Raw genomic sequence first — 25295 nt, 5'->3', positions numbered from 1 at the left:
ACGTCATCAAATGACGTCATAGCGTCAAACTGTTTACAGATCTGGGAAGCACTCATCAAGGGCATTCATATGAGGTATTACTCGATATGGTACCTACGATTTCAAAATTTGACCTTGGGGTCAATAATTTTCGACCTCCAGCGCTAACCATGAAGGTCAAGGCCGATCGCCACCAAAAACTAATCAGCTGAGCGCCGGACCATATACTAGATTCCCATGAAGTTTGGAGACGATCCGATCAAAGTTACTCAAAAAATTAGTGTTTCGTCGACCTCCATGATTGACCACAAAGTGACCTTGACCTTTGACCTTGACCTTCAAAATTTTGTGTGCTGAAGGGTATCTCTATAGGACTCTGATATGCGAAGTTACAGGAGTTTCCAATAATAACTGTGGTCTACAGAGTGATCTAAACGTGAAAAAAAAATGATTAACCACAAACAAAAAAACAAACAAACAAACATACAAGCTGACTAATACATCTTGCAAAAACTTCGTTTTGGCAAGATAAAAATGAAAAAACAAAACAAAAAAAACTACATTTTATGAAAGCCATTGCCAGTACGCTGTGCAGAAATGAAAAAAAAAATGAACATATGTCACCCACAGGGTGAACCGTATCTTGCCAAAATGTGAAAATTCCGTTTTTTCGTCATGACGTCATCAAATGACGTCATAGCGTCAAACTGTTTACAGATCTGGGAAGCACTCATCAAGGGCATTCATATGAGGTATTACTCGATATGGTACCTACGATTTCAAAATTTGACCTTGGGGTCAATAATTTTCGACCTCCAGCGCTAACCATGAAGGTCAAGGCCGATCGCCACCAAAAACTAATCAGCTGAGCGCCGGACCATATACTAGATTCCCATGAAGTTTGGAGACGATCCGATCAAAGTTACTCAAAAAATTAGTGTTTCGTCGACCTCCATGATTGACCACAAAGTGACCTTGACCTTTGACCTTGACCTTCAAAATTTTGTGTGCTGAAGGGTATCTCTATAGGACTCTGATATGCGAAGTTACAGGAGTTTCCAATAATAACTGTGGTCTACAGAGTGATCTAAACGTGAAAAAAAAATGATTAACCACAAACAAAAAAACAAACAAACATACAAGCTGACTAATACATCTTGCAAAAACTTCGTTTTGGCAAGATAAAAAACAAACAAATGACAGATTGTGATTTGAAAAAATGTTTAAAAAGGTCTTTAGGCAAGCTATGCAGAACAAACTAAGCCAAAACCACAGCTCTTGCTCAAAATGAACACCACTGTCATTGCAACAAACCTCAACACCGGCAGAAGCATCAAAGATGGTCACGGCTCCATCCAGAACACGAAGAGATCGCTCCACCTCCATTGTGAAATCAACATGACCTATATTTAAAGGGCATAATTTAAAAAAATACATAGAGCCAGTGAAATGACAGGTGCGTTTTACAGCCAATCACAAACCAACAAAGGCAAGACATGGCTCATTTCACAGAAATTACTGGAAAATTCAAGAAGTTGCATTTTGAACTTGATGGTGAATTCTGTTTTCTAAATGGATGTGCAGCAGTGAAACATATATGATACAGTAATAATCAGAGTAATTCTCTTTTTTAAGTGTTGAAGCCACTTCAATATTTGACTATGTCCGTCCATCTATCAAAGATGAAGAATAAAAACCTTTATAACCTACCATGTTTAATTATAAACGGTTCTAAAGGGTAAATATAATGGGTTCTTAAGGATTCTAATGGGTAATTCTAAAGTGTTCTAAAGGGAAATTCCAATCGGTTTTGTTTGTTTCTAGGCTTTGCCTATTTCATATTAAAAATCCCAAACTTCAGACATGGGTGTGATATTTTTTAAGTTTGAGTTTAGTTTCCTCATTAAAGCTCTGAAAAAGGAGTTTCAAGAAGCCATCCTTTTTGGAGATGAGTTTTAATAACTAAAAAATTAGTGGTGCTGGCCAAGTTGTTCCTTGCAAATCCATATTTGCTCAGGGGTCAATTTGGAGTTAAGCATGCTGGTTGCATCATTCCTGAGAAAGGGCTGGACTGCCCTGTACATTCAAGCAACATTTTGGAATTTGGCCAGGGTTGCTGGCAATAACTCGCCTCCTCTTCACGAAAGACACCGTGAGATGTTTAACATCCAACAAATAATGCTAGCCGATGGGACACCCAGCTTAGCGTCGATCCAAACGATGGCACGTACATTGATGAATTGTGGTCAAGTGGTAAGGACACAAGATTGACATCCAATATGCTGTCGGCTTAAATTAAAGTGAAAGCAACAGCATAAAGCTTTTGCATTCTAAGGTTGTGGAAAGGAAGAGATATTCTAAAGTGAAATATGATGTCATTATCAGTTTATCAATTTAAAAAAACCATCTAGTTCACTAATTACCTTTAAGAAGAGGGTACATCTGCTTGACCAACCTGATATATGATCAATATGTGTGGCCAATCCTCACTCCAATACCTTCAGAACAATTTGGATTGTGCATAGCAAATGCAACCAATTATATTGTAACGAATTTGAGAAGTGTAACGATTTTGAGAAGTGTAACGATTTTGAGAAAGTGTAACGAATGTGAGAAGTGTGGTTTTGTTGTGTGTAACTGACCCTCGTAATGTAAAGAAAGGTCGAAGCTCGTCCTCTTAGTTAATTCCATAAACCTACACACAGGACACGATATATCCTTTTAAATAGTTAGTCCCTTATTCTCTGTAGGCTAAGGATGTGTTTCCCACTAGTTTGGCTCTTCATTGCACCGAATTAAATAAGAGTAGGCCCTCCGACGCCCCATGGCGGCTTCCAAGTGCCGGGTTTGCCGCTTTGCTGCAATTGGCTCTTTAAGCACTTTGCTGCATTTTCATCTGCCGTCCAGTTTGCTGCATTTTCATCTGCCGTCCAGTTTGCTGCATTTTCATCTGCCGTCCAGTTTGCTGCATTTGACTCCATTACGCACGAGGTAACGACGAGGAAGAAAGGCAGGTCTCCACCTCGTCATAGAGGGGGAGGAGTAGGTCGGCCCCGCTCATCCAACCCAGAACGAGGGGTTTGGCTTGAGAGGGCGGAGAGAGAACGCTTGGGGGAGGTTCGCAAAAGGGTGAAGGGCGGGGCCTATATAACCCGCCACGGGACGCTCCCCAAGCAGATGAGCTGAGAGGAGGGATGAGTTCTGAGTCCAGGAGATGCGCTGGAGATGAGCAGGTGTGACCAAGCCGCCGTGAGACGTGCCGCGCTGCAGGAAAAACCGACCGAGGCAACGCAAGGAGCGCGCGAGGCAGCAGTATGGAGAAAGGAACTTCGCCCGCGCAGTTTGGGACCAACGACCGCGGCTCGGCTTCTTGACGGCGGTGCCTTCTAGCCCGACCGTGCCCAGTACCCGCTGAACCTTCCTTGCCTCGAAAAGCCACCCATCTCCAAGCCATTCCTTCCTGCCTGCATTTCCCCGTGTAAGTGTGATCGTCCGTCTGTCTTTAACGTTGTCCTGGGGTTTATTAATTAAGCTTGTATAGGTAAGCGAATGATTTCACTGTGTTTCTGCTCCTTCCATTTTCTGAATATAACCTTGACTGCTCTATTTTGCTTTGGCTTGTGTAAATAACTAATAAATCCTGTTATTCCTCCGTACTCCTTCTTCTTCTTTGCACCGAATTAAATAAGAGTAGGCCCTCCGACGCCCCATGGCGGCTTCCAAGTGCCGGGTTTGCCGCTTTGCTGCAATTGGCTCTTTAAGCACTTTGCTGCATTTTCATCTGCCGTCCAGTTTGCTGCATTTTCATCTGCCGTCCAGTTTGCTGCATTTTCATCTGCCGTCCAGTTTGCTGCACCGAATTAAATAAGAGTAGGCCCTCCGACGCCCCATGTCGGCTTCCAAGTGCCGGGTTTGCCGCTTTGCTGCAATTGGCTCTTTAAGCACTTTGCTGCATTTTCATCTGCCGTCCAGTTTGCTGCATTTTCATCTGCCGTCCAGTTTGCTGCATTTTCATCTGCCGTCCAGTTTGCTGCATTTGACTCCATTACGCACGAGGTAACGACGAGGAAGAAAGGCGGGTCTCCACCTCGTCATAGAGGGGGAGGAGTAGGTCGGCCCCGCTCATCCAACCCAGAACGAGGGGTTTGGCTTGAGAGGGCGGAGAGAGAACGCTTGGGGGAGGTTCGCAAAAGGGTGAAGGGCGGGGCCTATATAACCCGCCGCGGGACGCTCCCCAAGCAGATGAGCTGAGAGGAGGGATGAGTTCTGAGTCCAGGAGATGCGCTGGAGATGAGCAGGTGTGACCAAGCCGCCGTGAGACGTGCCGCGCTGCAGGAAAAACCGACCGAGGCAACGCAAGGAGCGCGCGAGGCAGCAGTATGGAGAAAGGAACTTCGCCCGCGCAGTTTGGGACCAACGACCGCGGCTCGGCTTCTTGACGGCGGTGCCTTCTGGCCCGACCGTGCCCAGTACCCGCTGAACCTTCCTTGCCTCGAAAAGCCACCCATCTCCAAGCCATTCCTTCCTGCCTGCATTTCCCCGTGTAAGTGTGATCATCAGTCTGTCTTTAACGTTGTCCTGGGGTTTATTAATTAAGCTTGTATAGGTAAGCGAATGATTTCACTGTGTTTCTGCTCCTTCCATTTTCTGAATATAACCTTGACTGCTCTCTTTGCTTTGGCTTGTGTAAATAACTAATAAATCCTGTTATTCCTCCGTACTCCTTCTTCTTCTTCATTCTCGTTCGGTCACTTTAGAGGTTTCCAAATTGAATACCTGTGGCGCGATTTCGGCCAACGTCCAGGAATCGGGTTAGTCGGGGTAACTGTTCGGCCGCGGTGCCATCCGCTCGGCAAAACAACATCTTATCCGCGGTCCGTAACAATATATTTGGCAAATATTAAAGCAGTATCAATACATATAATGCCATGCCAACCCACTGACTAGTACACGTTCTTAGTGCAAAAAAAATAAAATAGAACACCACTCTTCGATGTCATGACATCATGACGTTGACCGATATGCCTCCGCTCACATTATTGCATCATTATACATACTTGTATCATGAAAACGTGATTCAAATCCCTTCAGCTGTTCTCAAGTATCACATTTTTATCTGACATGACCTCTTAACTTTGACCTCTTGATGCCCAAATCTAATTGTTTATCTTTACATCATTATACAGACTTCTATCAAGTTTGACTTATATCTCTTCAGCCGTTCTTAAGTTATCGTAGCAAAGAAATCCTATCACGGACGCACCGACGGACAGACAGACAACCCAAAAACATAATGCCTCCGGCAACTTCATCAGTGAACGCATAAAAACAACAGCAGATGTTTTGTCGATGTCAAACCTGGGGTGTCGATGAGGTTGATACGATGATCATGCCAATGAAACGTAACAGCAGCCGATTGTATAGTGATGCCTCTCTCTCGTTCCTGAGCCATGAAATCTGTTACCGTGTCACCATCGTCCACATCTGCACAAAAGAAGACCACACAAGTATAAGACTGATTAAAAAAGACATTCATTCACAAAGGAAGGAATTGGGCAGAGTGAGGAGGAAGTTGAGTGGGAAGAAGAATGTAGAACCATACATATCGATTGCCTTTCTGCAACAGAAATCGCTCTTTTTAAGCCAGTAAAGGTGAAATACGAGATTTCATTATATAATAATAAAAATAACCACCTTTAGAGGCCATTTTTCCCCGCAAAGCGGGGGTTGGCCTTTTTCGGGAACCGTGGTTGTTGTTGTTTTTCAGTCCGCTTTTTGAAGCAATGTTTTACGGCCGGATGCCCTTCCTGACGCCAACCCTTTTTGCCGCCTTTAACGACAAACAGGGAATTACCAGTGAACTGGTACTCAATTAGCCGACCTCGGAAGGATGACAGGCTGAGTCAACCCCCTGGCGTTAATTCAGCAATCGACCGGGATTCGAACCCAGGATCCTTGGATCCTAAGCCGGCACCCTAGCCGCTAGCCCAACACCAGGGTTTCATTGAAATTTTGAAATTTCATTGAAAGATGAAATATCATTTCCCTGTGCACACGACACGAAAAGAGTTGTGAAACAATTGGTGCATGCCCGTCCGTCCGCTGGTCTATAAACATCAGTTAATGATCAAGGAGCAATTTATTTTCATTGAATGTTATATTTTGAACACAAATCGGAAAAAACTACCGTTTTACAGTACTTTGTCTCAGAATTCGTCCCGATCGCACATACACACAGAGGAGTGAGATAATTCATTTACTCTGTCTGCCTTTCTGGCAGTGAAACAAAATTGACAATCATTCGAAACAGGAAACTTGTTATTTAGGACATCAAAAAGGACATAAATGGGCAAGAAGAACGAATGCAACGTGTTAGATAGGGTGGTGCAATAGACACTAAGTCATCGGTGGTAAACCGGCAGTAAATTCCGGAATCTATATATTTATATGACTTTAACAATCTTTGTTTTATTTAAATTGAATTACATATTTGAACGCTGTAGAACACAAATCGTGTTCTTTGCACTTTTAAAACCCTCCAGTTTTGTAGTACTTGGACATGTTAAATATGGTAATGTATAATACTACAATGGCACTACACTTCTGGATTATTTTTTTAAACTCTCTTTAAAATCATTAATTTATTGAAATTTAAGTATATAATTGAACACTGCATGGGGTAACGTGTTCTATGAACTCTCTTGTTTACTATGAGGTTGGCTCAATCAATTCACTCAATTAATGTAAAAATAACAAAGTAGCATTAAAAAAACAAGCATATCAGGCCTGTAAAACTTCCATTCAAATTGAACAACCATAAGTTTAAAATAAAACAAGTCAGGAGACGACAATGGTTCACGAGCGAGCGGTATTCAATGACGAAGGACGGACTATAACCGAAACAGGCCTGGACAGGCCAGGCCCGGAAATGTCAAAACGAAGGTTACTGACCTTGAAATGAGATAGAAAATAATGTAATGTATAATCAGTTATGGGGTTAGTTAGACAAACAATACCGAAAATTCGGTTCGATTCCGACAACTTTGAAACTTTGAGCTTTGTGACCTTCAAAGGTCAAAGGTCGAAGATTCTGAAATTTGTTGGAAAACTTGTATTTCATGATGTATGTGATAATATAAGATCATGTACGACATTTCACCCTATCAGGAAGCGAACAATGTAATAAAACCATCAAAAATCGACTTTTCTAAATTTTGTGACCTTGAGAGCTTTACCTTGGGGTGAAAATGAAAAATCGAGCTCCGTGGGGCTAGACACATGACATTGGCCTAACCAAATACCGAAGCCCCTGTCAGATTCCACCAACTCCCTCGGAGAAGATGTAGCTTGAACTCGATTACCCCATAAAAAGACATCTTTTTCGGGCGTCGCTCCGCCCACAATGGGCGCAATACGCCCACTCTAGGCAGGACACAACTAGATCATGATATCAACCTCCCACCCAAGTTTCATTAAGATCGGATGACATCATCGGGTAGTTATGCTGCAGACACACAGACACACAGACAGACACACACCCATGACGAATATATTGGTCACTCTGTTTGATAACTCGTGAACCAATATTCCAATATAAGTGGATGTTCAAATACCTGAATAAAACTGTCAATTTCAACAAACTGCCAATCTTTAATTTTGAAAATCTTCTTACGTACCTCCCATTGACCTCGTGTACCCAGCGTTGTACAACATACGCTCTGTAGTGGTAGTTTTCCCAGCATCGATGTGTGCCATTATACCAATGTTGCGGATCCTGCTGAGAGACAAACGCACTTAGTCTCTCAACTATTGGAGCATTTTCTCTGCATTGTCAGAAACATGCTGGAGTCACTTATGCAAACCTACTTAGAGCACAGTGAAGAAAACCAGGCAGAATACCCATCATTAGGCTTAGACCAAAGCAACAGGCAACTGGGGCTCTTGCAACACAGAAAATGAGCCATAATGCTATGTTGAAATAATGAAAATGATATGTTGAAAATGAGCTATAATGCTATAATAGAACCAGACAAGGCATAGAAGAGAGACAGGTTACAAGTTGACTTGGCTACCAGAGTTCAGTAAGTGCATGACCTGGATATGTCGAGGTTTGGCAGGTGGCGAATTGATTTGATCTTCCCTGCAAGGAAAGAAAAATAATTTTTGAACAAATATCTCAGAAAGCTGGAAAACAATGCCATCATTTGTCAAGTATGAAACTCACAATATCATTGATGCAATGTTTCACAATGGTACAAATTACGGTAAAAGAAGATAAAAAATGCTTTCTTATGCAAATAGATATATCCTTTTGCCGCTTTTGGAGCAAAATAAAAACCTTTGAGTTTGTTGTGATTTTGCATTCTGCGCTCGGCAGTTTGCAGTGGTCACAATTTTGATGATTATGGTTATAGTGTAGGCCTGTAGGGCTTCATAAGTCACAATTGCACATTCTTCATTGCCATAAATTAAACAAGAAAGAGCAATCAGAGATTGCAGACCCTCACTAGGACGTGTTTTTAGTGGTTTTAAGGCCGAACGACATGACCATCATCATTTTGTTTTCTCCACCGATTTATCCCGAGATGACGCTCAAGGAACTTCATCTTGATCGGATGAAGTTTTGTACTTGTCAAATTATGTCATCATAATGGAGGCACCTATGACAGCATCATTAACATATGTTATACCCCATGGAGAATTATTTTCAATGAGCCATGTCTAATTTTTTTTCATGCAGCGCTTTCGGAGATAGAGGTGCAAAGTTTTCTGTTTTTTTCCAATATGGCGCCCGTAACACGTGACCTATGACGTCATAATTATCATTAAAATATTCTACAGGTAGAGGTGCACCAATGGTGAAAATTTCCTGTCAATTGGACCAACGGTTGCAGAGAAAATCATATTTATTCTGTGTGGACAGACAAACAGACAAGTGAAATATCACTCATAGAGCAACACTCGGCAAAGGAGAACAAAGTAGCATGGCACTCGGTTGAGCATCCATTTGACGTCACAAATAATTGGTGGTTGAATCATGTGACCATAAATGCAAATCTTCTTCAAATTAAGTTAATCGGATGAAAATTGTCAATTTTAGAAATTTGGCCTATGTTGACTTCAAAAATACAGACTTGGCATTTCATATGGAATATATTTTTTTTCTTGACTTGGGTTTACTTTCTTAACTCAGTATATCAATCTGGTGAGTTTCTTTTACACTTTGGTGATTTATTTGTTAAAAGAACCATGTCACTGATTGTCTGTCGCAGCAAGAAGTCAACAACAGGATTATATCACAGGTGGCGTGGCAAAATGTACGGACAGGTGCCCTTGATGATTGGCTTCACAGTCGGGTATACAAGGGTTGTTGCGTTCTGTATTAGTGGAAAACAACTGTTGAACGTCTCCAAAAGTTATTGCAGCTTCCTCTGGAGATGGTCCGTCAACTCGACAATGCTGTTTGTCATGGAGTGGTGGCTTTACGAAATTACAGCATGAAACAGCGTGATATGGCTTGGCAGTATGGCATCACTCAACATCAGGTGTCAAAGATCCTGAAACAAAATGCTCAGAGGGGTGTCCCTACTCCAACACCAAGGCCAGGACGTCCCGGCAGAACCACAAGGAGTGATGATCGCCAGCTGCACCGGTTAGTCCGCAATGGCCGTACCAAGTCAGCTAATCGGCTTAGGGCTGAGTGGCAGCAACTGACAAATGTGCCTGTATCCAGAAGGCTAGTCAACCAACGACTGGTTCAAGCAGGCTATCATGCCAGGCGTCCCCTGAGAAAGCCACGCCTGACCAGACAACACCGCCAGCGCCGATTGCAGTGGGCCCGAGAGCACCGTCAATGGCAGCCAGGACACTGGAATCACGTGATCTTCAGTGACGAGTCCAGATTTCTGGTCTATCGTCAAGATGGCCACGTCCGAGTGTGCAGACAAGTGCATGAAGCCTACAACAAAGATTTATAGTGCCAAGAGTCCAAGCTGGAGGTGGTGGGGTGACCGTTTGGGCTGCTTTTCATGCAGGGGGCAAAACACCTGGTTGTTCTGAATGGAAACCCGAACCAGTTCAAGTACAGGGCCATTCTGGAAGAAACCTTGCTTCCATTTGCTCGTGCAGCCTTTCGAGGAAACTTTGTCTTCCAAGATGACAATACATGGCCTCATCGTGCTCGCATGATCCAATACTTTCTTGCTGACCGTGGTGTAGAGCATATGGAGTGGCCTGCCATGTCCCCGGATATGAATCCGATAGAGAACTTGTGGGCAGAATTAACGCGTCAAATCGACCACTTGGACCAGCAGCCGACCTCTGTGCGTGAATTGCAGCAGGCTATTGTCACTGCATGGCAAGCGATTCCTGTCCAAACCTTGGCAAATCTCGTGAACAGCATGCCTCAACGTGTACGTGCTCTCCTGAATGCTCGTGGGGGTTACACGAAGTACTGAACTGTAATTTTACTATCCGTAATCCCAGTCGTAATTTAACTTTTGTTTTTGTGAGAAATTTTTTTTGCCTAATGTTCAAAATAAAGAGATACTTCTGGAAAACGTACAGAAGTTTAACACAGTACTGTCCATGAATTGAGTTCGATATCAGTTTACATCACTTTCAAGGATCAATTTATTTGTTTCGAAATGTCAAATGTGGTTTTTGTTTCTTTTAAAGGTCACATTAACAAAATCTAGAATAATTTCAACATAATTACGATGAACTTTTGGTTCTAAGACATCTTGAAAAGTAAGTTCACCCCCACAAAAAAAATATTCCATATTAAATGCCAAGTCTGTAGTTGGTGGTTGGTTTCAGTAAGCTGATATGCAAATCATATTCAGATTTCAAGTCAATCGGATGAAAATTGAGGCTTTTAGAAATGTGGGAAAAGTGGTTGACCTTAGGCCTATATTTACCTTTTGGCATATTTTGATCTCAAAAATAGTTGGTGATTGAATTCAGATAGCAGATATGAAATTCCTATTCAAATTTAAAGGTAATCGGATAAAAATTGAGGATTTTAGAAATCTGGCCTATGTTGACCTTTTGGCCTATGTTGACCTCAAAAATAGTTGGGGGTTGAATTCAGTAAGCTAATATGCAAATCCTATTCAGATTTCAAGTCAATTGGATGAAAATTGAGGATTTTAGAAATTCAAAAAAAGGTGGTTGACCTTTTGGCCTATGTTGACATTTTTGACCTATGTTGACCTCCAAAATAGTTGGTGGTTGAACTCAGTTCGCTGATATGAAAATGCTATTGAAATTTCAAGTCAATTGGATGAAAATTGAGGATTTTAGAAATTTGAAAGGGTTGTTGACCTTTTGGCCGATGTTGACCTTTTGGCCTATGTTGAACTTTTAGGCCTATGTTGACCTTTTGACCTATGTTGATCTGCAAAATAGTTGGTGGTTGAATTCAGTTAGCTGATATGTTAATCCGATTCCAATTTCAAGTCAATCGGATGAAAATTGAGGATTTTAGAAATTTGAAAAGGTTGTTGACCTTTTGGCCTTTGTTGACCTTTTGGCGTATGCCATGTTGATCTCCAAAATAGTTGGTGGTTGAATTCAGTTAGCTGATATGTTAATCCTATTCAAATTTGAAGTCAATCGGATGAAAATTGAGGATTTTAGAAATTTGAAAAAAAGTGGTTGACCTTTGGCCTATGTTGACCTTTTTGCCTATGTTGATCTCAAAAATAGTTGGTGGTTGAATTCATTTCACCGATATGTAAAGCCTATTCAAATTTGAAGTCAATCGAATGAAAATTGAGGATTTTAGAAATATTAAAAAAGTGGTTGACCTTTTGGCCTATGTTGACATTTTGGCCCATGTTGATCTCCAAAATAGTTGGTGGTTGAATTTAGTTAGCTGATATGAAAATCCTATTCAAATTTCAAGTCAATCGGATGAAAATTGAAGATTTTAGAAATTTGAAAAAAAGTGGTTGACCTATGTAAACCTTTTGACCGAAGTTAACCTTTTGCCCTTTTGTTAACCTTTTGACCTTAAAAATACATAGGATTTTGTCGTACCACGAACTCTTCCATTTGGTGGTTTTTTGAAGATGGGTTTAAAATTGTGACCTGTAAGCAAGTATAAGTGAGCGGACAGACAAACAAACACACAAACAAGAAGACGTCATGCAGAGCACAATACTTGCAAAATCCCCCTCCCCCCCCAAAGATTTCCATTGATACAGCAAATTGTCCATTTCATCAAGATTAAAATTGACGATCTTGATCAAAGCTCGGGTCAATAGGATGAAAAGTGACGATTTTTCAGATGAAAAATGATGATTTTCGAAGTTCGACCTTGAGTTGACCTTTGACCTTTTGACCTTAAAAATAGTTGGTTTCCCAATTCAGTGAGGCAATACACAAATGCTGTTCACTTTTCAACTCAATGGGATGAAAATTGATGGGTTTTCAGATGAAAATTCATGATTTTTGAAGTTTGACCTTGAGTTGACCTTTGACCTTTTGACCTCTCAAATAGTTGGTTTTTCAATTTAGTGACAATGTGCAAATGCTGTTCAACTTTCGAGTCAATCGGATTTAAAATGGCGATTTTACAAATTTGACCTCCAGATGACCTTTGACCTCAAAATCAATTGGCTTCTCAATTGTGACGACCTCTACAACTTGGTGAAGTTTCGTGATAATCTGTTTGGAATTGTGACCTGTAGAAAGGTGACAAACAGACAAGGAAACAGATAAAGAAACAGACAAAGAAACAGACAAAGAAACAGACAAAGAAAGAGACAAAGAAAGAGCCAAAGAAAGAGACAAAGAAAGAGACAAAGAAAGAGACAAAGAAAGAGACAAAGAAAGAGACAAAGAAAGAGACAAAGAAACAGACAAAGAAACAGACAAAGAAACAGACAAAGAAACAGAAAACGAAACAGACAACGAAACAGACAAAGAAACAGACAAAGAAACAGACAAAGAAACAGACAAAGAAACAGACAAAGAAACAGACAAAGAAACAGACAAAGAAACAGACAAAGAAACAGACAAAGAAACAGACAAAGAAACAGACAAAGAAAATAGACAGAATAACAAATGGAACCGACCAATATACTTCAAAAATCTTCGATTTTGCAAGTAACAAACACATAAACCGGAGTGATCAACATACTTGTCAAAAAAAACTGCCAAGTAACAAACGGCCTCAAATGCAATACCCTCTCCCCTGGCGAGGACAACTATAGCAATGCTGTTTGATGATTCTGTAGTCTTTACAAAAGCAACGCCTCGGATAAAGTTTGTCTGACTGGTGACTCCTTTTTATTTCCCTGCAATATTGAGGCTCCTGGAAGATCAAGTTATGAATGGTATACAACAACAACAACATGCATTTTAAGGCCATTTTCCCTGCTAGAGCGGGGGTTAGCCTTGCGGTCCCCATGACAATCTTCTCCATTTTGCCCTATTTTCTGCATTTCTCCTTGTTAACCCCCTTGCCCGCATTTCTTCTTCCACCATCTTTAGCCAAGTCTTCCTCGGTCTTCCCTGTCCTCTACTTCCTTCTACATTCATTTCCATCACTCTTCTCAACCAGTCACTTTCATCCTTCCTCAACACATGACCAAACCATCTCAACCTGTTCCTCTTCACAGCATCAATCACAGGCTCTATTCCCATCATCTTTCGCAATTCATCATTTGTCTTCCTCTCTCTCAACGATACTCCGAGCATCCACCGAACCATTCGCATTTAGACCCTTTCCAGCCTTCGTTGCTGCTCTACATTCATGACCCATGTCTCGCTCCCGTAAATCATAACACTTCTCACACATGCAGCATACACCTTTCCCTTCAGCTTCAACAACACTCCCCTCCTCATCAGCACGCTACTCAGTCCCCGAAACTTCTTCCATGCACATCTCACTCTCGCAACCGTTGCCGAGTCTGATCCACCTTCTCCATTCAGCATGTCTCCGAGGTAGCAAAATGTTTTCACACCTTCCAGCTTCACGCCGTCTCCAAGATCCAACTCAACATTTCCTTCATCTGCAGCTCCCTCTGTGCACACCTTACATTTTAATGTAGCTGCCACACTGGTTAATGACCCTCCCAGACCACTACATTTTTGATGAACCCACTCAGCGCACATTGTACATTGAATGGAGTTCACTCCGACACCCTTCCTGCACACAGCACATGGCCACTTCCCAGTTCTTTCCACCTCACCACTTGCCATCACCTTCGTCTTTCCTATATTCACCTTCAGACCTTTTGTCTCCATACATTCCTTCCACTTGATCATCTTTTCCTTCAGTCCATCCATACTTTCCGCAATCAACACCAGATCATCTGCATACAACAACTCCCACGGTAAACCCTCCTTTACGTTCTGAGCCAGCACCTCCATCACAGCTACAAATCGTAGTGGACTTAGTACCGACCCCTGATGCACTCCCACCTTCACCTCAAACTCACCACTGTTCCCGTCCTTTGTCCTTACAGCTGTGCGGCGTGCGCGCTCTTTTGTACATTGCCATCACAACTCTGATCAACCATTCTTCCACTTCTAACTTCCTCAATGCCCATGTCAATACTTCGCGTGGAACCCTATCGAATGCTTTCTCCAGCTCAACAAACCCAAGAAACAACTTCTTCCTCTTCTCCATGCACTTCTCCTACAACTGCCTCACAATAAAGAGCGTGTCTGTCGTTCCTCTTCCTGGCATAAATCCAAACTGCATTTCGTCGATCTTCACCTTCTTCCTTATCCTCCTCTCCAACACCCTTTCCAATACCTTCATTCCATGCTCCAATAACTTTATCGCTCGGTACGAGCCACACTCCAGAGGGTCACCTTTCCCATTGTATAGAGAGACGAGGGTACTCAGTTCCCAATCCACTGGAATGCGACCTTCTTTCACCACCAGATTACAGAACTCTGCCATTCTCTTCACACCCCAACTTCCTGCTGCCTTCAACATATCTCCCACAACTCCCGTCGGCCCTCCCGCTTTTCTACTCTTCATTGCTTTTATCGCTTCCTCAACTTCCTTCTCAGTTATCTTCTCTGCCGGTCCTAAAACTGGGTTAATCTCTATGTTGCCATCCCATTCATTCTCTGTATTCAACAGCATTTCCATATATCTTTTCCATCTTCCTTTAATTCCATCTGGGTCCACAACGATTTGTCCCACTTCATCCTTCAAGCAACTCACCCCCATCACATCACACCTCTCTTTCGCTATCTGCTTTGCAATCCTGAATACCGCTCTCTGACCCTCTTCCGAATCCAAGCGTTCTCAGAACATTTTCCTACATGCCTCCTGCGCTTTTGCTACCTCTTTCTTTGCAGCCTTATAACTTTCATGCTCTGCTTTTTCTGCTCCCGTACCCTTCGCCTTCTGCCACTCCTTGAACTTCTTCCTCTTCTCGTCAATCCTCTTTCCAACTTCATCATCCCACCACCATGTTTCTGAGTGCCTCGGTGGTCCTTTTGTCCATCCACATACCTCACCAATGGCTACCAACAGACTATCTTTCATTGACATCCAACCACGTTCAAGCTCAACCACATCATCCTCTACCCTACTCAGCCTCTCTTTTAATGCCTCCCTTACTGTCACCTCTTTCAACCTCCACACCTTCATTCTCGGTTGGTACTTCACCCGCCAAGCTCTCCTCACCTCACACCTCTCCTCACACCCTTATGTCACAGACAACCAAGTGGTGCTGTGAAACAGCCTCCTCCCCCGGGATCACCTTTGTGTCCTGGAGGTGCCCCCTATCTCGCCTACGCACCATCAGGTAGTCAACGGTTGTCGTCGACCCACCTGATGTGTATGTAACAAGCTTATTATCCCCTTTCTGGAACTGAGTATTACAAATCAACAAATCAGCTCCATCAGCAAACTCCAAAATCCTTTCACCTTCTCCATTTCTCACACCATATCCGTAACCCCCATGAACTCCCTCAAAACCGTCCATACTCCTTCCCACATGTCCATTTAGGTCTCCTCCTAAATTTTGAGGCAATGCCCAACAACTTCCTCATCTTTCACGTTTTCCATCAGCTTCTCTATCGCACACCAGAACTTGTCCTTCTCTTCATCGCTCTGACCAACCTGCGGAGCATATCCCGAGATGACGTTCACCAAGAGCTTTCCAATCATCATTTTCACCATCATCAACCTTTCACTCACTATAGTCACACTCACCACACTGTCTACAAACTCCTCAGAAAACAGGACACCAACACCATTCACGCCCTCCAGGCACCCTTGCCACACAAACTTGTATTTCTGTCCCTGCCTACCCTTCACCATTCTCACACCACTTCCCTTCCATCTCGTCTCTTGCACACAACATATGTCCACTCTTCTTCTGATCAATACTTCCACCACTTCTCCTGATCTCCCTGTCATTGTCCCTACATTCCATGTCCCAAACCTCAGAAACCGATCTCCACTTCGGGCTGTACCCTGCCCATATGTAGTTGTAATTGTCATGGTTCTCTTTTTGAGGCAATGTTTTTATGGCCGGATGCCCTTCCTGACGTCAACCCTCTTAGTCGCCTCTTACGACACGCAGGGATACGGTGTACGTATTCTAACCATGGTACACACCATACAAGTTATGAATGGTATGCACTGACAATATGGTAATGATATTACTCATGTACACAATGAGCCAGAGAATGAACGAACAGGTGAAGAGAAAGAAGGAGAGACTACAACCTCCAAGGTAGGACCGTAGAGGGTTGGGTTAGGAAGGGTGAGTGAGCATAATAATGATTGTAGGTAAGGATTGGTGGTAGGAGTGGCATGACAAGGTTATGCACCAACTGCTTGAAGTCCTGAAGGTAAAAGGCAGAACAGTCTCCAGAAGGTGGTTCCATAAACAGGAGAAAAGCCAAAGAAAAGCGTCGAGATGTCCTGAAATGAGCTATGGACACATATGCCTTGTAGAATGTGAGCAGCTCTGGGTCATTTACTTGCAAAATCAAAGACTTTTCAAGTATATTGGTTAGTCACCTTTGTTATTCTGTCTGTTTGTCTGTTTGTTTGTCTGTCAATCACCTAAAGATCACAATTCTAAACCGATCGTCATGAAACTTCACTAAGTTGTAGAAGTCACCACAACTGAAAAGCCTATTGATTTTGAGGTCAAAGGTCATCTTCAGGCCCAATTCCTAAAATCGTCATTTTTCATCCGATTGCCGTGAAAGTTGAACAACATTTGCATATTGAGTCACTGAATTGGGAGACCAACTATATTTAGGGTCAAAAGGTCAACTCAAGGTCAAACTTCTAATATCATCAATTTTCATCCGAATGACCCGAGCTATGATTAAGATTGTTAATTTTACTCTTGATGAAATGGTCGATTTGATGTCACCATGGAAACTTGGGGGGGGGGGGGGGGTGGAGGGAGAGGGGCATGCCAATGAACAAAAGGAGTTGTTCCAGCTATTTCATTTCATATGAAACTATGAAGTCAAAGTATCAATATTGGTGCATAAATGTTCCCTATGGTTTTTCTATTTGAATATTAAGTATAAAAATGAAAACAGTAAAATTACCAATAAATGTTTTTTGATACTGTAGTCTAAAACACCCTTGATTCCCACAGTGTTTCTGAATTCGTAGACCAGACTGGTCATCAAAAGTCTGGACTGATGAGGCCACCTTTTTGGTAAATGGGGGTCCAAAGACCCACATTCGAAAAACCCATAATGAAGCCTGAAAACACTATTAACCAAAACAAATACAATTTATGAGGCGTTAAGCTTTTCAAATGGAAAGTTAAGCTTAGCAATTCGATTTTAAGCTTGTTACCTGTTTTTATGCTGTAGTATTGCTTGGAATATGTTGGAAAAGGGTAGCAGAACCCTCTTCTCAGTTGACACTGCAAAAGAGTGACATCCAACAGACTATTACATACTGAGCAGAGATATATGACAACCAGAGTGTCATTTTGCATTGCATCGTTATTACTTTCATAGGCTCAAAGGTACTGCACATAAATAAAAACAGTCAGGCTCTTATTGGAGACCAACAAAAGACTGCATTCAGTGGTGGACATTAATGAGAACCACCTTTAGAGGCCATTTTTCCCCGCTGGCGGGGGTTGGCCTTTTTTGGCAAAACAGAGAGACAGAGAGACAGAGAGGCAAAGTGGTGGACATTAATGATGCCACGAAAATAGTAAGCCATTGTGTGTCATTGCCCTAGATCTTTGTACAGACCTACAGAGGCATCAGTGGAACAGCTGCGCCTCAATAATGACGAAGGCCGAACTCATGATTGAGTCCAGTTATGTATGCATTTGCTGGATTATGAGATGATTATTAGAACACTCTCCTGGATTTCTGCAGACATACATCTGACCACCATTTTGCAATACAGTACCCAACTAGAACGGCACTCGATAAAGCGCATACCACATGCTGAACAGTTTATGTTTTCTCTCCCACTGATAGGCAGGATCTGCTTCCAGACCTTAACCAAAATCTAATCGACTTGTTCCTGTCACCTACCCAACTCATCCAACAAGTGTTGTCCTAATCCACCCATATAATTCCACATGTCATAATGCCACATCTTTTTGAGATATCGTGCGATGTATCGTTTTTCGCCCAATATCTCAATGGTGAAGAAATACTATTCAAAATTAAAAATTTCGAGTATCCAGATCCAGATCTTCACAAAATCAAGTCACGCACCCAAACTATCCACCAAGTTTCATCCGAATTCGTCCATAACTTTTTGAGACATCCTGCTCACAGAGAGGCAAAAAGACAAACCAGCCTGCTCACAGAGAGGCAAACAGACAAACAGCCTGCTCACAACGAGGCAAACAGACAGCCTGCTCACAGCAAGGCAAACAGACAGACAGCCTGCTCACAGAGAGGCAAACTGACACACAGCCTCCTCACAGAGAGGCAAACTGACAGACAGCCTGCTCACAGAGAGGCAAACTGAAAAACAGCCTGCTCACAGAGAGGCAAACAGCCTGCTCATAGAGAGGCAAACAGACAGACAGCCTGCTCACAGAGAGGAAAACAGACCGACAGCCTGCTCACAGATAGGCAAACTGACAGACAGCCTGCTCACAGATAGGCAAAAAGGCAGACAGACAGCTCACGGAGAGGCAAACTGACAGACAGACAGCTCACGGAGAGGCAAACTGACAGACAGCCTGCTCACAGATAGGCAAACAGACAGATAAACAGGGGTGAAAACATAACCTTCATCCATCTTCGGTGGCAGAGGTGATTATTCAATTTGCCTTCTCATTTGCGATGTATGTACTCTTCATATAAGCAAAGGTCACTGAAAAGCCAAATAGGCCAATGGAAAATTAGAATGATCAATAGGTATTTATAATTTAGTACGACAAGAATGTTGTTGCATGGGGTGAAAAATGTGTAGCTTAGAATAGTTATTTCCCTTCGTGAACTTTTTAGCAGAAGAGTGAGGTAACACTTCCTGTAATAAGACTTGGTGTTCATTATTGCATAGAAAGCATGTCGTCTCCCCTCCCAAAGTTTGCGTCTAAATCTGCTTCACTTAATGTGTAAAACCACTGTAAATCTGTCCTTTGTGTACTTTTGAAGAATAGCAGCCATGTGGGCTGAGAAAGGCGCGTGTGTAGGCGTAATTCCAGCAACGGGAACATTCTGGCAGCATGAAGCGGCTGTTAGGATGCTACCTCCACCAGTCAGCGCTGACCAGGCGACGCTGGTTGACGTCACTGGGCGTGGCGTCGGACTGAGCTCATAAAAAGGGTGCCCAGAGTTGAGTGCCTAGTGGTAGTTGAGTTGCGTTTCAGTTAATCGTTGAGCTCCTCACAGCCGTTCCGAGTTGCTGGCGTCCACAGGATGGATTGTGCCTAGTTGGCATGAATGTCCTTTATAGTGGACCAGCCACCTAGCTAAAAGAGCGCTAGAAAAAGTTTTGATGGCATGGCGTGTTAAAAGCAGTCATCCATGTTCAATCTGCTCTGCATGGCGTGGGGATTAGAAAGTGCCCGGATGACATTCTCAAGTTTGACTTTTAAGGTCATTTCTGAGGTCACAAAGGTCACGTGGGGTCATATAAGGACAATGTATCTAAATTTTGCAATAACTCATGAATGGAATATACCTGCGTGTTCAAACTTTGGCACTAGATAGCGCATTGTATTGGGCTTATTTTAAGGTCATTTGCATACACATAGGTAAAAAGCATCATGGGAAAATTCAATATGGCGTCCACAAAATGGCTGCCAAACCTGTCTCTTGTGTAGAGTAATGTACACCATGTCTTTCTGTAACCCATAAACTCCCCAAACCAAGAACATTAAACTTATCAAGTATGTAGCTTACACTATTGGGCTATTCAGAAGACTATTTGCCTGACCGTGCGAGAAAAGGATCATGGGAAATTCAAAGTTGTGGCCACACAGTGTTGCCACAGATTTGTGTTGCTCTGTTTTACTATATAACATTGAATGTTGTGTACATGTTCTTGTGGAAGCGTCTTTACAATGATATTTTCTCTTCTCGTTGCAGATTTCACTAGCTTCTCGTCAGAACAGAGATCAGGATTATGGATCCAGTAGCTGTGATTAAGCGCAAAAGCCAGAATCAATCGCACTACACACGTTGTTTCTTCTGCCAGGAATGTACAGCAACATCTGTCGATCTGCGGACAGCGTCTATCGAAGGAAAACGCCGAACTCTCATTGTTGCTTCACAGAGAAGAAAACATAATGATACAAACAATCTAGATGTGCTAGATAGATTGGATATTGTGTCAGAAGCAAATTTTCTTGCAGAAGTGAAATGGCGCAAGGCATGTTACAGTACATTTACGTCCGAGAGCCAGATCACCAGGCTTAAAAAACGACTTGAATCGCATGTTAGTCCTGTTAACCTTCCTGTTGCTGCAACTTCATCACATACTGAACCCATCCAGAGATGTAGTTCTCAAGCGCCAATTAACTGGAAAGCATGTATGTTTTGTCAGAAGGCTGATGACGAGAAGGCCCATAGAGTCACAACAATGAGGAAATCTGAATGTATCATTGAAATGGCCCAGAATGACCCAGTTATGAGCGTAAGACTGGCAGGTATCAATGATTTGATAGCAGCTGAGGGTTGTTATCACCTCCGATGTTGGGTAGCGTTTGACAGGCAAAACAAGCAGAAACACGTTGCTTCTGCATCAGGTCTCGAGCACGATGAGAGTATGGGCACTTTGTGTTGCGAGTTGATTACAGGATTGTCTCGTGGCCATGTGTATGACATGATGGATGTATGGCGCAGATATGAGTGCATATGTAAGGAAGCTGGTTCAGATGTTCCTTTGAAATACCAATCAAGGAGGAAGACTTTCTATGAAGATACCGATGTTCTTGTGATGCTGCTACATTTCCTTGCTGATCAGGCCGCAGAGGTATGGATGGTTTCAGGTACAGCCAAGAGCAGACAGTGCTACCCAGTACATCTCATCGCCAATAACTTGCCACGAAATGTGAAAGATAACATCATCAGATTTCATGCATTGACAGGTTGCGATACGACCTCCTCCTTCATTGGATATGGAAAGAAGACCTGCTGGGAACTATTTCAAAGAGAGCCTGGTCTTCTGAGCGGTGTCGGTCGTGGTGGGGCAGATACTGAAACCGAGAAGTTTGTCTGCCAGCTGTATGGTTCAGCTGGCGAGGAGGACATTGATAAAGTTAGATACAATCTCTTCACAAAGGGCAAGAAAGACCTGGAGAAACTTCCACCGACCAAGGATGCTCTATATCTTCATATCACTAGAGTTAATCACCAGGCGAAAATCTGGCTACAGGCCGACAAGGAATTAATGGAGATCCAGGACCCTGTTAGCACAGAGGCATGGACAGCAGCTGACGATGGTGCCCTTCAAGTTGTATGGAAGAGACTTCCTTCTGTACCAGATGCATGTCTGGAATTTATCACGTGTGGTTGCAAGGCGAAATGTGGCTCTGCAAGGTGTAGTTGCTTCATGAAAAACTTGAGATGCACTCCTGCTTGTGGTTGTGATGCAGAGGACTGTAGCAACCCTGCAGGACAATAGATTGACTCGTGTAAATTCTCTAGTTCGATAGTTGATCTCAGAAGAGATATCAGGGATGGAGGACGGGACGGAGTGATGATTCTTGTTTCTCTAGCTACATTATTTAATTCTGTAGTTAAAGCACTATTTCTGGCAATCAGATATGCTACTGTAGCGGTTCCCGCTGAATGTACACAATTGCCTTGCACCTGCCAGGACGCGGCCAGGGCGCGATCGCCATGCCGGGCTCGTCCGGACGGGCCCAGACGCGCCTCTCCTGGGCATGCCCGGACTCGCTGTTCCCGGGCACGCCCGAACCTCCCGGGCACGCCTGGTCTCGTCTTTCCCGGGCATGCCCGCTCTCGCCTTTCCAGGGCTCGCCCAGAGCGCTCGGGCACGCCCAGCCTCGACTTGCCAGGCCGCGTCCAGGACGCCCGGGCATGTCCAGACTCGCCTTTCCAGGACTCGCCCTTGACACCCGGGCATGCCCGGTCTCGGTTTTCCCAGGCAAACGCCCCGGCATAAATGTGTATATATATTGCTGCCCGATAAACGGGCTTGTCAGAATACCTGAGCTGTTTTGTTTCAATAAAGCAACTCGGACGAATTCCGTCTTTGGTCGCGTCAATTCTTTCGACTCGCGTTGGAGCGCAGCTCCTTCACTACGATGCTTTAAGATTTGTGGGAATCCATCAACATGTGGATCTCCCAGAAAAATATTAGAATAATTGAAATATATGCCCGATGATTTGCAAATATGACAATGTAACTTGTATCTGATATGACCAGCTATGTGATAACGATGTTTCGTCTTTTTGTTCTGTCAGTTGCCATACAGACACATAAAGATCCCAAAAAGACTCTTAGAATGACCTATTATTACGATTGACCAAAGGATCAACATTAGAATGCCATATTCTGTATGGCTATTCTGTATTACCGACAATGACCACTAACAACACAAACACGATCTCTGAGGATGCTATATTGTTGCCCTTTAAATTTCCCATGATCCTTTGCATAGATTCTTATGCAGATCAGATTTGAAATGGAAGCAGGTGTTGAGCTATAGAGTTGTGAAGTTTCATATTAAAATATTGAATGGTATAGAAGTTAGAGAAAAAAACACTGCATTACTCTACTTTAGAGCGACTTTTTTAATACCTCAATTGGCAGCCATGTTGAATTTTCCCATGATGCTTTGTATCTATAATTATGCAAATTGATTGAAAAAAGCCCAGTACAATGGCCTATGAATCTCTCCTCGTTTGGGGCCTCAATTGTTTTCGTCCCAAATACATTGCAAAAACCAGATATTACTTATTTGACCTCACGTGACCTTTATGACCTAAAAAATGACCTTTAAGGTCAAAACTGAGAATGTCATCTGGTCACATCTTTATCCCCATCACATGTAGAGTTGATTAAGCATGGATGACTGCTTTTAACAAGCCATGCCATCAAAAGTTTTTTTTACGTCCCTTGGCTGGCCAACTATTAAAGGCTCAATTAAATGTACTCTCCTGCTGGGCGAGGAGTCCGCTCGCATCTCCATTTTGGGTCCTTGGTGTGGAGAGAAGTCCGGCACGCTGCCCGATTGTCCATGGGCATTCAAAATTGAGCTAGGTACAGGAGCAAATAGGCCCTTAATCTGGCTCGGGACGTCAAATCAGATTGGCTGGCGTGACTCCCGCAACAATATATCTATATAATAATGTTCTCTATGATAATCAAGTTATCATCAAGTTGTAAAGCAGTTTATGGGATTGTGGTACAAGTTTTGTTTTTCCAACATGAATGACTGTAAAATAAAGAGAAAAGTTTTTTCCATATCTGAAATACAACTGTTTTCAAACAGACAAAGATGAAGACAGGAGCCTGAGATATATTGTATGCAACAAAGGGTTTGCTTACCATAGTGCACGCAAAGCAAGCCGCCTTGGCTCGCATCACAGTCTGTTTTGTGCAGATCCTGTTAAGTTGCTGAATAGAGAACAACAAACAATAAAGAGTTAGCGTATGTGGACACGGGTCACAAACAATACACACTGTTCCCTTCCCATAAAACTGTTCCTCACAACAACTATATAATCATTATAATTGAACAATAAAGGCTAAAATAGTTGTACACCTAAAGTATTAAGACCTTCGGTCATTTGTGTTCGAGACCTGTTTTCCAACTGCCTGGATCATCAGCTGGGCTCCATTCTTCATAGAGGTCTCAACACTTAAACCCATAACCCCTCCAAACAGTGGGTCCACAAGACCACAACCCGTCTCCAATGCAGTGTTGACAGGAGGGGCGGGGGCTGCATCTGGGAGCACGACATCCTTCTGTTGAGGACATCAAACCGGTTGTCCCATCTACATTTTAATAGGTTGTATATAAAGATGTCAAGGACAGGTACCCTCGAAAAGGGCAGGTTATTGTGTTCCGGTGCTCTGGCTATATTCCCTGCCTGCATGTATAATTAGATGTCGTTTGTAAGAATAAGAAAGAGTAAGTTGACATATTAAGTTAATGTTGTGTAGATTATGGCACAGACACGTTGGGTCATCACAGGGCCACCTCATGTCACGTGTCAAAGTTTAAGCAGACCGCACATCCTTGTCCTGAATACGTCTCTGATTGCGGAGAAACGGTTTAATGGAACTTTTACAACGATGCTGCGAAGGAAGTACAAACGGAAATAAACTACAGCGATGTCTATATTTATTTATTATATGATTAATACGACGCTTTTGTGAAGAAGTCTCTTCATTATTTTTGTTCTCTCAGTCTCACCGGTAAATGCACTGTACACGATGTCCTTCCGCCTTCCGGCTTCCGCCACGGCGTGGAGCGCACTGTAGTCTGTACTCCGTATAAAAACCACACTGACAACGTTGACTATATTTCCGGAGATGTAGCGTCAATTCAGGTAATACATCCAGAAATGTAAAAGCCACTGGACAATCACAGGATAATTGCAACAGATCGAATTGCTAAGATCTACGCTGATCTATATACTTCACTAAAATTAAAGTGTGTCAGATATTCATGAATAGTCTTGTTAATACTCGACAACGGAATAAAAACCACACATGATAGAGACAAACAATGTCAAACTTACAAACTATGGAGATCGGGATAATAACAAGCACTATATGACTGAGAAAATTACGGCACAATAATTGTAAAAGTCATTCGGCCGATAATTTCTGTCCAAGTCGTCCACCTCTGCACTACGAGACCACTTTTCCACAATTCAAGAATCTATTGTAGGGCTGTCAT

The 25295-nt window shown here is 42.8% G+C and overlaps 1 protein-coding gene across 5 annotated transcripts in view; it reads right to left on the bottom strand.

Annotated features, from left to right (window-relative positions):
• The window catches only part of GFM2 (GTP dependent ribosome recycling factor mitochondrial 2), a 120838-nt gene extending 95989 nt beyond the window's left edge, over positions 1 to 24849 (bottom strand). For 4 of the 5 annotated variants that reach the window (XR_013624090.1, XR_013624091.1, XM_078781826.1 and 1 more), the window contains exons 1-7: positions 24807 to 24849; positions 23936 to 24004; positions 17789 to 17858; positions 8074 to 8119; positions 7656 to 7753; positions 5338 to 5463; positions 1294 to 1382 (exon numbers count right to left, since the gene is read on the bottom strand). Coding sequence is in view for 3 of the 5 variants with exons in the window: in XM_078781826.1 (XP_078637952.1) it covers positions 1294 to 1382; positions 5338 to 5463; positions 7656 to 7753; positions 8074 to 8119; positions 17789 to 17858; positions 23936 to 23971 (465 nt within the window). In the remaining 2 variants the exon portion in view is untranslated. The remainder of the gene's footprint in view (positions 1 to 1293; positions 1383 to 5337; positions 5464 to 7655; positions 7754 to 8073; positions 8120 to 17788; positions 17859 to 23935; positions 24005 to 24806) is intronic. The other variant, XM_068122505.2, reaches the window with a different exon arrangement.
• Between the last annotated feature and the right edge of the window lie 446 nt (positions 24850 to 25295).

Source organism: Myxine glutinosa, chromosome 7 (genome assembly GCF_964187855.1).
Source record: "Myxine glutinosa chromosome 7, kmMyxGlut1.1, whole genome shotgun sequence".
NCBI lineage: Eukaryota > Metazoa > Chordata > Myxini > Myxiniformes > Myxinidae > Myxine > Myxine glutinosa.
This window is presented reverse-complemented; position numbering and strand designations above follow the sequence as displayed.